The 17971-nt window shown below is 38.2% G+C and overlaps 1 protein-coding gene across 4 annotated transcripts in view; it reads left to right on the forward strand.

Moving 5' to 3' along the window:
* The window catches only part of DMD (dystrophin), a 634325-nt gene that overhangs the window by 126933 nt on the left and 489421 nt on the right, over window positions 1–17971 (forward strand). For all 4 annotated transcript variants that reach the window (XM_039248767.1, XM_039248768.1, XM_039248770.1 and 1 more), the window contains exon 5: window positions 13912–14101. In XM_039248767.1, coding sequence (XP_039104698.1) covers window positions 13912–14101 — 190 coding nt within the window. The remainder of the gene's footprint in view (window positions 1–13911; window positions 14102–17971) is intronic.

Below are 17971 nucleotides of genomic sequence, written 5' to 3' on the forward strand. Positions count from 1 at the left end.
TCCAAAAAAGAATAATGACAACAAGAAAGCTTACACTTCTTCATTCCCATCAAAACAGGTTTGTCGGCGTCAGGTGAACTTAAAATAAAATAGTTACCCTAGAAGTTAGAAAGTTTATTTGCCCCTTCCATCATGTTTGACACCATTTTACCACAGCAAAATTGTAAATGTAAACTTAGTCCCTGGAAGATGAGCTGGGCCCCAATTTCCAGCTAATTGGGAGAAGCGGCCCCGAGTCGAGCACTGTCAGGCTGATTTGAGTTTTAAGATATGATGATTATTATTGTGTCAAATGTAATCAAGAATGCAGGCTCTGAACTGACGAACAGGCTGGCTGTTTTTAATTCAGGTTCATATACGAAGCAGACCTCGGGTTCACCGGTAGACACAGCTGGCTGTAAAAGAGAGCAATTTTTAAAATGCGATTTCATTCTCTGTGGAGCAGTAAGGATCAGGGATTGGATGCACAAGGGGAAGGGGGGAATCTCCTCATTCTCTTCTTTAAAAATTCGATTTATTTTCAGTATAATAGGTTAGGTCTGTAAATTTCCCTGTAGCTCTGTTTCAGTGGTTTTTAACCTTCTCAGATCCAATACCATCCCCTTTCTTTTCTTCAAACACGTACTTAATAGCACTTTCTTTACTCTCATAGACCAGAAGTTGTAGGTAATGTACCTGACCTACAGACAAGTTTTTAAATGATGTCCTGACTGTAATTTTAAAGAGAAATGAGTCATCTATAATGAAGCAGTGTATATTTTGGCATACAGTTACTCAGGACCACACCAGAACACACCTGAAGTTTTTAGGTGATTTTACCACAAGCAATATCAGTAGATGCAGAATGACATCAGTGTGCTGGACAGGGACTCAGATGCTGTGAGCAGCCTAGGCCCTCCTAACTGGAACTTTGTAAAATGTCGAACAACTCTTGGCATAATTCTTAACAGCACAAAGTAAAATTTTCCTTGGATTTTCATGGCAGTTACACTTCTGAAAAAAAAATCCATGTATATTAAGATGTTGATGAAAGTATTTTATATATATGGTTAAGTTTGGGGTCCAGGTGTTTATTAGCGGGGTTTCTCCCATGTGAGGGTCCAGTGGGACATGAAGAAATGCTGTGGGACTCAGTTGTTTTCTGAGACATCCACTTCTCTAGCCCCTCCCCGTGGAATGCCCAGACTATGCTGCAATTGCCGTGTTAGGTGAAATATCTTCCCTCAGTTTCCAGAAGGTCTTTGGTAGGCAATCTGTAAATTTTGGTTGAATGCTTTTCTGGACAAGAACTGATCTGTGAATTAGTGGAATAGTGATACCCTCTGAGAACCTTACCTATTTCTTGGCAATACGGTTGCCATTTTTACAAGACTGACTGAAATGAGCAAGTGTTGAAGATGAACTAGATTGTCTTGCAAAACCTTTAAAAATTCTGGGATTATCACTGTGGTGGTAATCTATTTCCACCACCCTTTTTGGATCGCATGGTTTCCCCCAAAAGGATGATATGACACCCCTCCTGAGTTAATTGCCTTCCATCTAGATGTTAACAAATATAATTAAATTCTGTATAACCATCACAGGTGATATTATTGTACCTCCCCAAGATATTTAAAAGGATGCATGCTGCTTAGATGAAAGCTGTAAGAGAAATGTACACCATTTCTTGGTGAGGTTAACCAGGTAATTTAGTAAAACAAACACAATACCCACATATACAGACATAAATAAAGCTTATGTTCTCTGTATGTTTGGGGCAAAAATATTGTTGTACACTGAAGAAATTTTAGGCTGGTAGGTAAGCAAAATGCTGCAGTCTATTTGCATTTCATCATGGCATTTGACAAGGTCTTTCATTATATTCTTGCAAGTAAGTTGGAAAATACTGGCTACATGCAAGGTGGACTGGATGATTTAGAAACTGTTGCATGCCGTTACACAAAGGATGTCAATTAATAGATGGGTGTCAGCTTCTGAAAGAAGATCTCTGGTGCTGTGCCACAAGGTTCTGTTCGCATCCCTGACACTCTGAGTGTTTCTGACAGAACAGGAGCAGAGCTATAGAGAAGATGCCCATTCACATTTCTGGGCGATACAAGCAAGGAGCATAGTACTATGTTGGGTGATAAAGCCAAATGGATACCTGGACAGGGTGAATTTGGAGGCCTGTTTTAGTACCTATTTCTGGGCCAGGATCAAGCTTAAAGGCAATCAGAAAATTTGCCAGAGTATTGGATTAATTTTAACAGAAGCTATTGTTTGTTAAGCCCTTTGGCGTTGCAGTAAGCCTAAAAATATGCACTGAATTAAAGACTTCGCAGGAGTGCATTTTAAAAATTCAAAAGAAAATTGTAATGTTGATGTGAGTAGTGATGGACAGTTGAGAGCAATGTGTTGGCCAATGAGAGTCTATGATTTCATTTTCACTACTAGTACAAAACACGATGAATGATACAGCCTCCAAAGATTTAATATCTATACTTCTGCAAAGCAAAACACAATTTTTGTCACAGAATTGCTCGTTTTAATTTTAAAAAAATTGTAATGTTTTACTTATTTCTGAGAGAGAGACAGCATGATCAGGGGAGGGTCAGAGAGAGAGGAAGATACAGAATCTGAAACAGGCTCCAGGCTCTGAGCTGGCTGTCAGCACAGAGCCCGACGTGGGACTCGAACCCACAAACCGTGAGATCACGACCTGAGCTGAAGTCAGACACTTAACTGACTGAGCCACCCAGGTGCCCCACATTTTTAAATATCTTAGTTATAACTAAATAACTGTCCTTTATATAATCAATTTTCTGTAACCAACAAAAGTGACATCTACTAATAATTGTGAGGTTCAACTGAAGTCATGTATGTGAAAGCAATGTATGAACGTTAAAAATCTATAGAAAAAGAAATTATTATTCAGTAAATTTGCGTCAAGAAATAATTTGGACTTGTAAGTTTTTTAAGCACAGGGGACTAGGACCTTCTCATTTTCGGAATGTCTGCCTGTTTCATAGTAGGTTTATTGATTTTATTTTAATTTATTGAGTGTCCATTAAATACCAGAAGCTGTGGTATGAATCCTTGCTCTCACGGAATTTACAGTAAGTTAATGATGATGAATGGCAATGATGATGATGAAGAAAGATAGTATAGAGACTTTTTGTAAGTGGTGCATTCATGAGTAAGAGGATTCTTGAAAGCACACAAAGGCCTCAGATTTATTCCTTTAGTGTTGTAGTCTTAATTGAAAAAATAAATCCTTAATTTATGACTATTCTTCATAAATTTGAATTGATCTTATAAAAGGCCATCAGTGCATTTCAAAGTATCCAGTTCTTTTAAATGCTGTTTTTCCCTCTAGTGATTAAAAGTAAGAAAGCAAGAAGTTTTAAATCTTTATTTTGATCATCAGTTTTAATTAGCTCAAGCTATTTGTAATCCTACAAATCTTGTAAATCATATCAGATTTACAAGTCTTGGAAATCATATCTGAGTCATTAAAAAAGGTTCAAAATTAAAAGGGCAATTTGTTTAGAATCTACCAAGACTTAGTCACTCAGAGAAATTAATTCATTTCTCAGCTGGTCTTATAAAAATGTATTTATTTTACTGTAAAATTTCCAGCAAAAGAAATGTATTTGATTTCTTGTTAGATATTTTTAATGTAAAACATTTCTCAAAAGGTACAGACTTCCTGATAATCTTGGTATCATTAGCGAACATTTATTAAACTACCACTATATTAAGGCCACAATCATAGGTACTATGATTTTCTCCTATTTCCTAAGAGTAAAAAGATTTTATTGCTGCCCATAATGCCCTCTTTCTGAATAAAATCCTCAAGCCTACCTCACGTCCAAAGTGCAGTATCCATCCTAATAGCTCTCTTGGATGACAGCTGGAGATGATAAGCAAAGGGAAAATAATTTTTGTCTTCACACAAATACATGCCATAACCTAATTCATATGATGATCACGGGAAACAATGATCTTTTGAGAATAGTAACATATAAATATCAATTATATTTACCTCACAGGGAGACTAGCAAGTCTGCCTTGAGAGAGAATGTCTTAGACTGGACTAGATTTGGTGTTTCAGGTTTTGCCCCTGATTTTGAAAAGTCACCCAGCTTCTCTGAAAGTCAAGTTTCTCATCTATAAAATGTTGATGATTGAGGTGCCTGGGTGGCTCAGTCTGTTAAGCATCTGACTCTTGATTTAGGCTAAGGTCATGATTTCATGGCTCCTGGGTTCAAGCCCTGCATCGGGCTCCACACTGATAGTGCAGAGTCTGCTTGGGATCCTCTGTCTCCATCTCCCTCTGCCTCTCTCTCTCTCTCTCTCTCTCTCAAAATAAATAAATAACCTTTTTTAAAAAGTTGATTATAACAACCTTTCCCATTAACCTCAGCAAGTCATTTAAAGTATCAAAGGAGAAAATATATGTGGAAAAGTCTTCAAAACCAAGGAGCATTGTTTTAGTGCAAAATATTATAGCAATAAATGTGGAATTTGAAGGACTCTCAAAGTTGTATTTTTAACCACAAGAGAGTGTTGAATGAGGAATTGGGTAATAAAAGGTACAACTATTTAGAGACTATAACCTCAGGTTCATGTCAGGAATCAGGAAATTGTGTTTCCAAATTCTATTGATCATTCTCTTCTGTAAGTTCCTATCATCTGTTGATATGATTTTAATCACTTCCCTTGTTTTGAAGAGAATCTGTGGTGATTCTCTTCAATCTCTGAGGCTGGGTGACTCAGTTGGTTAAGCGTCCAACTCTTGATTTTCACTTATGTCAGGATTTCCCAGTTCACGGGATCACATCCCACTTAGGATTCTCTCTCTCCATCTGTCTCTCTCTCTGCCACTCTCCTGATCTTACGTTCATGGTCTCTCTCGGAAAATAAATAAACTTTAAAAAAATAAAAAGAATTTGTATGCTTGACTTTTTATCTTAGAAAATAAAAATCTTGAACTAACCTACCTTACTGTCTTCAGAATCTTATGTATCAGTGTCTAACACTGTTCTTTTTTTCTCTAAGTGAGGATGAGACTAGGTATTTGTTTGACTGCACTTAGAAGACTCAAGAGATGATGCTAGGCTTGCCTTTCTAATTGGTTACTATACTAGTTTTCATATATCCTTTTCGAACAGAAGAGAGCTACTCAATTTAGCTTATCACCATTAGGAAATCCATCTTTTAAAGAGATTAACACTACAAGTGACAAAGACCAAAGACTCACCTTGAAGGCATGCATTATGCAAATCGCTGAGAATTTATTTAGAGTAGAAATGTTGTCAAAAACTGACCTCTGTGCTCCCAAGCCAAAATATAATAAGAAGACAGGGTTGCGGAGTAAAGAAGGAAGATAGTTTATTACTTTGCCAAGCAAAGGAAGCTGAAGAAGGCTAAAGACTCCAAGACTGCATGTAAAGCATCTTACTCCTGCCCCAGGGGGTAAAAGGCTGAGGGGTTTTATAGGAAAATACAGGATGTGGGCGGTTTCGATAGGAATCTGGTCTGTGCTATGTTTGTCACATCTTCAAGGTGGTCTCATGATCAGCACAGGCGCCGGCCGTCCGAGTCTCCTTAGGAAGTATACACAGAGGTCAGTGAGGTGTCAATATCGATACGGAGTTCCTAGAACAAAGGATGCTGTAGAAAAACAAGTGAAGGGGAGGGGGAGGCTTTAAGAATGAGAGAGAGAAAAATGTGTTCAGTTTCAAGTCAAGCCTTGCTGAAGCACTAGTGTGTCCATCTTAATTTCCACCTGTCTTTAGTTTTCTATAGCAGTTTTTAAAATTGTGTTTAACTATAAGCCAAACCCTAATCTAAGTTTGTATTGATCTGGAAGGTAGTGTAACCACATGTTTTCTAAAAATCTTTTATAGCTCTGTAAGTATTCAGAATAATACTTGAAGTCTCTGCACATGAACCAAACCAAACATTATTTTTAAACTTCCCCAAATGGCACCTTTAAGTATTATATCAGTGGAAAAATATAAACTCTAGATCTTAGCCTGAAGGTTGTTTGTCTCTTTCTTAACAATCCAAAATAGGAAAAGATACATATCTTGAGTATTTCACCTGTGCATAATATTTTGCACACTCCTTTCACCAGCTAATTTTTCTCAGTGCTATGTGACAGAAACAGAAATCAAATGAAATGAGTAATGCAAAGAATAGCAAAGATTTCTTTTTAACTGTTGTCTCCATTTTCGTCTCACAAATGTCCTAGTGCTTTTTGGAAATGTATAATGATTGTTTCCATAATGATATACTATACAAATCCCAATTTTTAAAATGCTCATAGAGTAAAAAAAAAAAAAAGATATGGAATGTGTATTTTAAAATTCCTTGCATGATCAATCATGTCAATACTCTCTCACTATCTAAAGGTAAACTCTCCGTGATAAATTTTTTTCCCTAAAATGTCTGTATCATTGAAGGAAGTTTAAACAGATAGCTTCAAAGCTGTGGTTTGTCTTTAGGGGATTAATCTTTTATTTTTTTTTCATGAAAGCATGTTGCTTCTGCACGTGTTAAAAGTCCTCCTGTGTTGTCTGGGGTGAGGAAAGATGGGAATGAGTTTTCTGAGAACTAATCAGCAATACTTTGGGAACATTTAGGTCATGGTTTCCAATTAACTCTGGAGAGTTTGAGTAATTTAGTACCAGACCTCAGGAGAGAGGGGATGAAAACCTCGTTAATTCGTATGTCAGTGAACAGCAAACCAGCAAATTTGCGTTGAAAATGGATTTTTTTGTGTGTGTTTTGAAGCAAACTCCAGCTAGATCTCTCTGCTCTGGTTGGGGGGGAGACAATCTTTCCATGTCTGTATTCCCTTATGTGTAAGTTTTTTCATGTTTCAGTGACTCTGCTTACAGTAAAGTAACAAGAGAGTTAAATCCCTACTCCAAAATGAAGGCCAGGATTCAATGGCATAACCTTTCCCACATTTTTCGTTCTTTTACTACAGTGAATATATCAGAGGGATGTAGACGCCAATATCTATTTTCAGAGTTAGAAAATTTTCTTTCCTAGGATGCAAGGCTTGGGCTCCAATCCCAATTATTTCATTTGTGTGCAAATTTGGAAAAGTCATCCAGTCCTCTCAGAATGAATCTCCCAACAGCAAAATGAACCTGGTGAGAAGCTGTTCCATGTATCTAAGGGGGTTCTTATTTTTATGAAATCAATTCAATTAGGCAAACTTTTATTGACCATCCATCATTGTATGATAAGATAAAAGCTGCTGGAAGATCTCCACTTCCATTGATAAGAAATGACCAAAAAATGTTTAAAGATAGATTTATCACTTGTTAGGCAAATTGAGATCTAAGTTCATGATACATTTGAGCTACTGGTAGGGAATCTACATGAATTAGAGGCTTAATCACACTGTACCATAGTGAAATGTTTACCGGTCTCTTCCACCAGAATTGAATATATTAAATGCCAAAGCCCACGTCTATGTCTCATTGACTTTTGTGTTGCCCTCACCAAGCCTAGATCCTGGCACATAGTACATATGGACTAGAAGCAGAGATGACTTCGTTAGATGTTGGTAGGCACGCACAAATAAGAATGAGGTTCACATTTTAAAATAATCTGTGTAAAGGTTACAGCCATTGAGAAGGAATGAAATATCCAACTGGAAGTATACAAAGGAAACAGAGGCAGACTGTAGGTAGAAAAAATTAGGGATACCTTCTAAAATGATGAGAGAATAAGTCTGAATATATTTTCTTTATTTATTTGGAGAGAGAGAGAGAGAATGTGTGCATGCAGACAGGGGAGGGACAGAGAGAGAGGCAGAGAGCATCCCAAGAAGACTCCCATGATACCACGGGATCATGACCTGAACCAGAATCAAGAGTCCAATGCTTAACTGACTGAGCCACCCAGGCGCCCCAAGTCTGAATATATTTAAAACATGTGAAGGGCCATATGGGTGTTAGCTTTTAAAAATGTATTTTCTGTGTTGTACCTGACAGCCTTGATCTCTTAATCTGTGTCAATAGTTGAAAGAACAGAACCTGTTTCTCATCGTGTTAGCTCAATAGCAGGGGAGAAAAGAGAAACATACCCTCGCTGCCACAGTGCTTGTGCAGCCGTACTTCTAGGTAGATGTTGCCCTAAGCCATAGTGTTGGACTTGCGGCTAGAAAAGTATTAATGGGGTACTAGCCCAATGATTATTGAAGGACTTTGTTTAGATGCATGCTTCTCATGAGTGCAAATTACTAATAGAATTGCTAGAGATGAAAAGGAATCCTTTCTACAAACTGCTATATATCCACGGGTGATATGGTTCTAGCTGTCCCTTGAAAACACATTTTAAAGTCATTTTAAAAAATCAAACTGTAATTTATTTACTAGCAAGTCAGTAGAGACTGTTACGGTTACAGAGAGATTGAACTTGAGGTTAAGTTTGGTTCTCTGTGACTAGTGTCGGTCACTGCCAGAAACCTTGGGTACCAAGCCCAAGTACTGCTAAGGTGCTCAGTTGCTCAGCCTTATATCTAACAAACAAAAATGGGGAAAAAAGTGTCATCCTGTAATCATACCCTAAAAAGATCATAGGAAATGATAGTGGTTAAATGCAAATAAGCCAGGAAGGAGAGATTCGGAGTATTTTGTTTGGTTACTCCTTGGCAACACCAGGACACAGACTGAGGTGTTTTTTAGCTAAGACTGAGTGCTGTGAATTTCCTCAATTTGTCACACTTAGAGAAACGCCTGGGCAGCATAGCCTCCTATGTCAGGTGGACCCTTCTTCCCTGTAAAAATATTGAATGTGTTTATTTCTGTTTGATTATATATATATATAATATATATTTTTAAATTTTATATACATAAATCCTGCAGCACAGTGCACTGATAAAGTATCATCCATTCATGTATCTAATTGTGGAATATTGCCTATACATTAATTATGCTCTATAGCCTTACTTGGGAAAATAGTTAACTTTCCCTTTCCTCATTTGCTTTTTATGTATTTGGTTGACCCATAAGAGATTGCTGATATTCAACTTAAGAGAAAATCTGGAGTCTTAGAGATTTATTTAAAGATACCCTGATAGGTGTGTGGGTGTTTAGTGACAGATCAGAGTATTACTTGTGTGATTGCCTCGTTGATAATCAGTTCTTAAAAAGAAAATGGAGAAGCGCCTAGGTGTCTCAGTCAGTTGAGCACCTGACTCTTGATTTCAGCTTGGGTCATGATCCCAGGCTCAGGGGATCCATGCTCAGGATGGAGTCTGCTTATGATTCTTCCTCTCTCTCCCTCTGCCCCTCTACTGTACTCGCCTCTCTCTCTCTCTCTCTCTCTCTCTCTCTCTAAAAGAAAAAAGGAAAAGAAAATGGAGATGCTGAAGACATGCCTTCTTTGATCCCTCCCCTTTCTACAGAATTCCCTCTAGACGAGCACCTTCTTGGGCAGCCATGGGGTTGTACTAAGCTCTGTAGCTACAGCACTCCACCCCTTCAGTACATTCTTGCGTCTAACTGGTGATGGTACAAGTCTGCATTATCTCCTGATCTTCTTCAAGAGCAACCAAAGGTGCAGTAGCTCTTCAGGCTCATTTCCAGGGTGTGAGAATTCTCCATCCTGTCCTGTTTCGAGACTCTAGTCCACACACGTAATTGTATATGTCTACACATACATCTCTTAAGCATGTATATTTTTATTTTTTATTTTTATTTTTTAAATATTTTTATTTATTTCTAGGAGAGAGAGAGAGAGACAGCATGAGCAGGGGAGGGTCAAAGAGAGAGGGAGACACAGACTCTGAAACAGGCTCTGCTCTGTGCTGGCAGTCAGCACAGAGCCCGACAAGGGGCTCGAACCCACGAACCACGTGATCATGACCTAAGCGAAAGTCGGACGCTTAACCGACTAAGCCACCCAGGCGCCCCAAGCATGTATATTTTTAAAATCCTTAGTGTGACTGTTCATCAAGTCAGTTTCCCCAGAAGGCAAACTTGGGGAAAGCAATTAACCTGCAGGAATTGTATTGGAGAGTGCTCTTGGGATTAACACCTGTGAGAGAGGGCAAGTGAAGGAGGCAGGACAGGGAAGGAGAAGCTATCCTTCAATGTAGTTGCAACCACAGCATCAGTCAACACACACACACCCCCCCCCCACCACTGTTCCCCCCATCCTCCTGAATTGTCCTAAGTTGGAGCAAGGGGGCCAGGCTTGTATAGCCCCCACACTAACCAATCATTGGATGTCTCCTACTTCCAGCAGCTTCCTCAGAAGCTAGGGCATACAGGTGAGTCTCCACTGACAGTGAATCTCAACACTTTAACAAATACCAGAATCACCTAGAGGGCTGTTTAAAACACAGATCACTAGACTCCACGTGCAGAGTTTCTGATTTAGCAGGTCTAGGGTAGGGCTTGAAAATTTGCATTTCTAATAAGTACTCAGATAATGCTGATGCTCCTGGTCTATGGGTCACACTTTGAGAACCACTGTACCACACCGCTCATATTTCCACACTTGACTCTGGTATGTGGCCCCTTTCTGAATAGAAAGAAAACCTTTTAAAGTCACCATACCATGCCATACTCCACCTGGTTCTCAGTTATTTTTGTACATTATAAAGCTAGAATAGCTGGTAATTAAAATGTATTATATAAAGTACTTAACCTATACAGTAGATTATATTTGTAAAGTATTACTGCTATTACTGATATCCGGTCATTGTTACTTTCATAGTTCAGCCCAATTTTCGCCAGGGTCTATAATTCGGCAACCTGGACAGAGGAATTTAAAGAATAATCCTGTTCAAAATCTTCACTTTTGTTCTAAAATGACCTCTTAAATTTCTTTATGATTCTCATTACTTCTACATTTTTTATTTATCATAAAAGCCACTTAAAGCCATATGGTTATGGAAAAATAAAAAATATGAGATACAGTCAGGGCTATTTTGAATGCACAAATACAGCGCACAAGTACCCTTGATTCATTTCTAGTCTAGACTTGGCACGATTAAAATTTAGGAATTCGGTGTATATAGATTGATCTCAGAACAAAGGATGTAGACATAAACCCCCCTCATGAGCATAAAACAACAATCTCCCCCCTGATCAAAGAGGCCTGTAAAAGAACTCATTTGAAGAGATTGTCCGCTGCTGTGGCCATTGAATTTTTTAAACATATTTTCTAAATTAGAAAAGATTCAGCCTGATGTTGTCAATATTTCAGAGCACGAGGGTATTGTTTAGGAAAATGGTGCCTCACTGCCATGAAAGAGTTACTGCTCTTCCCTAAGGGCCTAATTTACAAAGCAGCAAACTCACTGGTAGGATTTGGCTGGAAATCTCATTGTCTCAGTAGAACACTTTCATCTGATTTATGTGCATCGTATTTTACCAATAAGTCTTGGAGAGTTATTTACTAGTTACTTTTTCTGGAAGCAGAGGGTAAGTGGCGTTTTTAGTTTAAGAATAGGGGAGGTTCATGAGCAACTCACGATGAAGATGATGCTGCGAATAATACGCACAGTATCTAATTCTCCAAGCTTCACTCTGCAGTGAGAGTTTCATATTTGTCCTTTATTCTCTATGAACTTGGAGCGTGTTAAAAAATACGTTATTGTCTAACCCTGAATTTGTCTTCTGGAATGTCCCAAATTTTAGGCTGGAGGTGGAGTAAGTCTTAGTGATTTCTCCTATGCAAGCCAGCCTAGAAATACTAGCTTTAACTGGATGAAATTGCCACTTTAGTTGGTCAGAAATGGTCAATTGTCAGCAAGCTGCACCTGCTTCCACCTGTCCGTTTCATGCCAGATCATAACATTAAGATTCTCAGTGCCGTTGTGATGGTTCTGAGTTTTTAAATCCCACCGACTGAAAAGATAAATAAATAATGATTTTGGTATTTCTCTCTCCATTGATAGTTGGAAATCTAGATAAGCAGGGAGCAAGCAGTCCAGATCAGCCCCTGAACTACCCAAGGTTTAAATGATTTGCCCAAACCCAACACCAAGGTACCTTTCAGCTGCGTGGTATTAAAGTTTATTTAGGGGCTGATAAATAGCTCAGTGCACTGCTTCCTTTTTTCCGATAGCTGCATCCTCATAAACCTATTCTTCCCTCCACCAGTTAATGCAGACAGAAGATTTTTATCCAGTATGAGCACTGAAACTATACTGTGGAAGACTGTGTGCTCAGCAGAAACCTCACCCATGATGAATAAACAGCTCTTCCGGGGGCTTCGCTGCCGCTGGCTCGGCAGGAGTTGTTTATTGCCTGGTTTGCACATCCCATGATAAAGTTGCTGCTGAAATAAATTGCAGTTTTGCATAATTATTGACAATCACATCCTAACAAGCAGTGTGTATCATATTCAAGTGTTCAATTTTTTCAAATCCATTTTTAGCTTATGTTTAATCCCAGAAAGTGTTTGTGTAGTAATAGAAGGCAAATAAGGCATTTAAATAGAGTACTAATTTCCTCATTGCAGACAAAATTTACCTGAATCTTTTTAGATGGGACTGTTACTGCCGAAGGCAATTTTCCCTCCAAGCTGTTATTATGTAGATTTTTGCTGAGGGCATATGTGAGTGTATCCACAATACATGCATTACATATACATATTTTATATTTATACATCTGTATATAAAATCAGAAAATATGAACAATTTTTTTAGATTTGTGTGTCACTGGGGAATTTGGTTCACTCCTTCTAAAAGATGAGAGGAAGGGGAATAAGCTGTGGGCCAAGGGAATGAACATGTTTGAGTAACCCTGATGCAGTGTGAAGCTAAGTGTGTGTGGCAGATGTGCCTCACAGTTGGTAGGGAATAGTGGGATTTGAACCCAGATCTGTCTGGTTTGTAAGCTCTGCTTTTTCCATTACACGTGACATTTTTCTTGAGGAGAATATTCCCAATTCTGTGACCATCAGATAATGAAATGTTAACGCTAACACCATAGTTACAACTATTAGAACACAATAGTGTTACGCAAAATGATATTTTGCACAATGGTTTCTCTGAAATAAGTCATTTTTCTTCTCTTCTTCTTTCTGTTCTCTTTTGCCCTGCAGTCCCTTCTCTGTCTGGTTCCCTCCCTTGTTCAACTTTCTGTTCTAGCTTTGCATTTTCTTTTTTTTTAATTTTTAAAAGTTTTTATTTATTTTTGAGACAGAGAGAGAGCATGAGCGGGGAGGGGCAGAGAGAGAGAGAGAGACACAGAATCCAAAGCAGGCTCCAGGCTCTGAGCTATCAGCACAGAGCCCGATGCGGGGCTCCAACCCACAAACCACGAGATCATGACCTGAGCCGAAGTCGGACGTTTAACCGACTGAGCCACCCAGGCGCCCCTAGCTTTGCATTTTCTTGAGCTTTCTCCTTGCCTACCTAATCCTGATGTTCTGCCCCATGTGACATCAAAGATAAGCATGGTCTAGGGATTTGGGGGCTTTACCTGTAAAGATGAGCTTACACTTTTGCAGCATATGAAGATAAGGTGTCAAAATTGACCAGTGAAAACTATCAAGTTACAAAAAAAAGACTGTTTTTGTGAGTTCATCTATGAACTTTCCAAAGTCCAAAGTCTCTCTATATATCTCCAGTAGGAGCACCAAAACTACGCTGTGGAAGACTGTATGCTCAGCAAAAACCTCACCCATGATGAGTAAACAGCTCTTCTGATATGTGTGTGTACATACACATATATATATGTGTGTGTGTATATATACATACATATGATACATACATATGCACACACTGTTCTAGCTGTTGTTGCTTTTAAGAGGACTTTTAGCAGTAACCCACCATTTGCTGATACATTACAGTTTAGTCCCTTTATCTTTGCTCTTTTTATGGGGGTCCCTGGGTGCACCCTTCTGATATCTGAGGAGAACTGCATCTGGACGTTTGTTCCTTTGCAGACTGAGTGAGCGAGAGGCCGCTCTGGAAGAAACCCATAGATTGCTACAACAGTTCCCCCTCGACCTGGAGAAGTTCCTTGCCTGGCTTACAGAAGCCGAAACAACTGCCAACGTCCTGCAGGATGCCACTCATAAGGAACGGCTCCTGGAAGATTCCAAGGGAGTAAGAGAACTGATGAAGCAATGGCAAGTAAGTAAAGCTTTTCTACTTGGCCCTCTTGTGAATAATCCATATGAGCGATTAACGGCATCTGTCCTTGTAATTGATATGCTGGGGACAAACTGAAATCGTTGTTTCATGTGGCCTGATATATTTCTGCATTTGGGCAAGAAGGAACGAGGCAGACAAAGAAGGAAAAGTCGTTTAGTATTTCATTTAATATCCCAGTCTTCTAAATCGTGCACACTTTGAACCAGGAAAAACTTGCACTTAAAACCAGAGCTTTGGTCAGGGAGAAACTTTGCTCAGAGACATAAATGGGAGATTGGTTTATTAAATTGAAAAAGTTGCCATTTTGGAGTGTTTATTTAATATTTTACAGGGAAAGCATCTGTATGAATTGTCTGTTTTATTTAGCGTTGCTAACTGAATCAGTTTCCCTTCATTACTTTCAAATACATTTTGAAATGTTAATCTGGCATTTTGTAGCCTTCTTCCTAACATGATCTGTATAAAGAAAAATGAGGCGGGTGAATTTGTCCTAGTTAATGATCAGGCAATTTTCAGACAATTGTTTTTCCTAGAAACAAAAATTATTGCTATAAAGTTTCATATGCATAGACAGTGAAAACAGAAGTTCAGGTAGTTTGGTTTAAATGGAGTCTTGGCGCGAGTCATATTCTGTAGTTCAAGGAGGCTCCTTAAGTTTATTCTCAGTGCCTGATAGAATTTTCTGAGCTCTAATGGAGTTTTGTTATATATAGCTGAGTTTTCTGACTTGATATTAGAACTTTCCTAGTATCTCAAATAGACTATGAAGTGTTAAAGTAATATGATCCAGTTTTGGGATAATTTTTTTGTATATTTAAATTATGATGAAAAAAGTAATCGTATATCCAGGGTTGAAAACTAATTCCACAGTCAAATCATAATACACAGTGTTCTTCTCCTCTTTGTTTCCTTGTTTTTCCCATCTTCCTTTTTTTTTTTTTTCTTTTTGATAGGATACTTGATAGAGTTTCCTGAGCTGATGATAGTAGCAGTTAATAGCGTCTCAAATTCCTCACTTGTTTCTTCCATTCTCCTCAGACTCCACTTGGTTCTCCACACTGTGTGTTAAGTTAGTTTGACCATCGGAAATAGTTCGTTTAGAGCAATGCCTGACTTTATCTTTGTAGATATCTCCCATGGCTTGAGAATGTAGAAACAAGGCAAAGGTAATTTTTTTGGTCACTCTTAGATGAATGGTTAGAAAATGTTCTGTAACTTAATTGACTTATGATAGTTCATAAATAAAATTTTATGTCTCCCTTTAAATATCCATAAAGCGGGGCATCTGAGTGGCTCAGTCGGTTAAGCGTCAGACTTCAGCTCAGATCATGATCTCATGGTTTGTGGGTTCCAGCCCTGCATCGAGCTTTGTGCTGACAGCTCAGATCCTGGAGCCTGATTTGGATTCTGTGTCTCCCTCTCTCTCTGACCCTCCCCTGCTCATGCTGTCTCTATCTCTCTCTCAGAAAGAAATAAAACATTAAGAAATTTTTAAAAAATAATTTAAAAATAAATAAACTAAATACATACATACATACATACATACATACCCATAAAGCCACCCTAGAATGTTTTTTGAGAGAGGGAAAGAGGACACAGTGGGAAACCGGGGCAGAGAGAGAGAGAGAAAGAGGAGAGAGAGAGAATCCCAAGCTGGCTCCACACCCAGCGTGGAGCCTGACATAGGGCTCAATCCCATGACCCTGAGATCATGAGCTGGGCCAAATCCAAGAGTCAGAGCTTAACCGACTGAGCCATCCTAGAACTTTAAAAAATACATGAACTCACATATTCTCACCAGTTGCAGTAGATAAATAATAAAACTTTAAGTGCATGTTTTAGCAGATTACCTTGAAAATAAGAAATAATCCAAGAGATAATTTTATAATAAAGATTTAATAAAACATTCCTTAAATTAGTGAACAGGCCCAATTTGGGCAAAGATACATCAGTGTATCTCCTATATATTTTTATCTGCTTTAATACACAGTGAAGGTTCTGAATCATTAAAGAAAAAAATTGCCACGTTTTTCAACTATATTTATTATGTAAGAATGGATAATAAACTACATTTTGCATTTAGATCTCTGAATTCTCTTTAAAAACGGTTCAAAGTTATGTGAAGGACATTTTCTTAGCTTATGCTATAGAGGTATTTATTACCTTTATAATACCATAAAAGGTATTTATTGTCAAAAACCATATTAAACTCCCCTAGAATTCCCCCAAAACCTTAGACGTATCATTTTCCCTTAACTCTAATAGGACTAACTAAAATTCCAATACTATTTTAAAACAGACAATTTTCTCATTCTCTCTGTGTTAATATTGGATTTTCTATAAATTCCAGTTGCCTGAGGTCGAAACTACATTTTATGGATAGGAATGACATTTAAAGCCAGCGCTGATTTTCACTGTGATGGCTGGATAGTGGTCTTTGGATGAAAGATTTGGAGATGTCATGGAGAAAAATGTAAACTACTGAAGCTATTGATTATTGTTGTTAATGGGACACATCAAATGATAGAATTGAATTAAGATACTGGGGTTTAAAAGCAACAAATGGAAATGCCAAGTTTGAAAGCAAATATAACCACATACCTTAGGAGATTATATACAATTTCGGTATTTCAGCTAAATGGGAGTCTTTGCTGTTTTCCCATCTGAAGATAATTTTTTTTTATTTTGAACAAAAGGAATTTTCTATAATATGTGTGAAGGAAAAAGGTGTAATGATATGCCTTTCACTTTGTTTGAAGAAGCTGGTAGCATGATGTTCATTGTTTGATTCATCCTGTAGAGCGAAAATAATTCTTACATTTAAAAAACGGAAACTCCAAATGCCTGGCCAGAACATCAGCTCTCCTGACAGATTTCAGTACATCTGCCCCCCCCCCCTCCCCGAAAGCACTGATGTTTTACTTCATACAAACACTGCTGAATGCATTCAGGGGGGTGAAAACCTTCACAGATATGTTTTGCTCTATGACTGTCCATCACTTCTACGTATGGAGACCTTGCAGCTCTTGCCAGATTCAGTATCACTGTTGTTTACAATGTACTTCATAGGACATTTAATTCCCTCAGCAATAATCACAATTCACGGGTTCTATAAGAATACATGTTTTATGAAGCATATGCTTCCTGAATGGAATTAATCTGAGTAATTTCACTCTGAAAGCCATTAAAATTCCTCCCTTATGTTAGAAAAAAATGCTTATTTACTTTGCTTACTAAAAGCAAGGACATTATAGTTGTTCTTATACTTCAGGATGAGGAGATTTTTCTTATAAATAGTATTATTTCTGACAGTCTAACTGGCATTTTAAAGGCAATAGGCTTTTTATAATGTTTATAAATATAAATATATAAATAATGTTTGTTTATTTCTGAGATAGAGAAAGAGCGGGGTGGGGAAGGGCAGAGAGAGAGAGAGGGAGACACAGATTCTGAACCAGGCTCCAGGCTCTGAGCCCAGCACGGGGCTCAAACTCACAAACTGTGAGATGATGACCTGAGCTGAAGTCAGACGCTTTACCACCCAGGCACCCCTAGAGGCAATATGTTTTAGAGAACATCATACAGAGCCCTGAGAGGTGACAGTCTGAGAATTCTTACATTGCAAATTTCTCTTTAAAATGAAGCACCATATTCATAATTGAATCAGAGTGTTCCTGTGTCCAAAACATTTCTGCTTTGGGCCCCAGAGAATTCATAAAGATATCCTCAATTCTGAGTTCTACCATAAAACTATGGGTAACCAGCTGGAAAGGGGGTCTCTCTATCTCTGCTAATATTTCACACAATTTCCCCCAATCTTCATTGGTTCTCTAAGCACCTCTAAGAGAT

This window comes from Hyaena hyaena, unplaced genomic scaffold, assembly GCF_003009895.1.
Source record: "Hyaena hyaena isolate Hyena2069 unplaced genomic scaffold, ASM300989v1 scaffold_318, whole genome shotgun sequence".
NCBI lineage: Eukaryota > Metazoa > Chordata > Mammalia > Carnivora > Hyaenidae > Hyaena > Hyaena hyaena.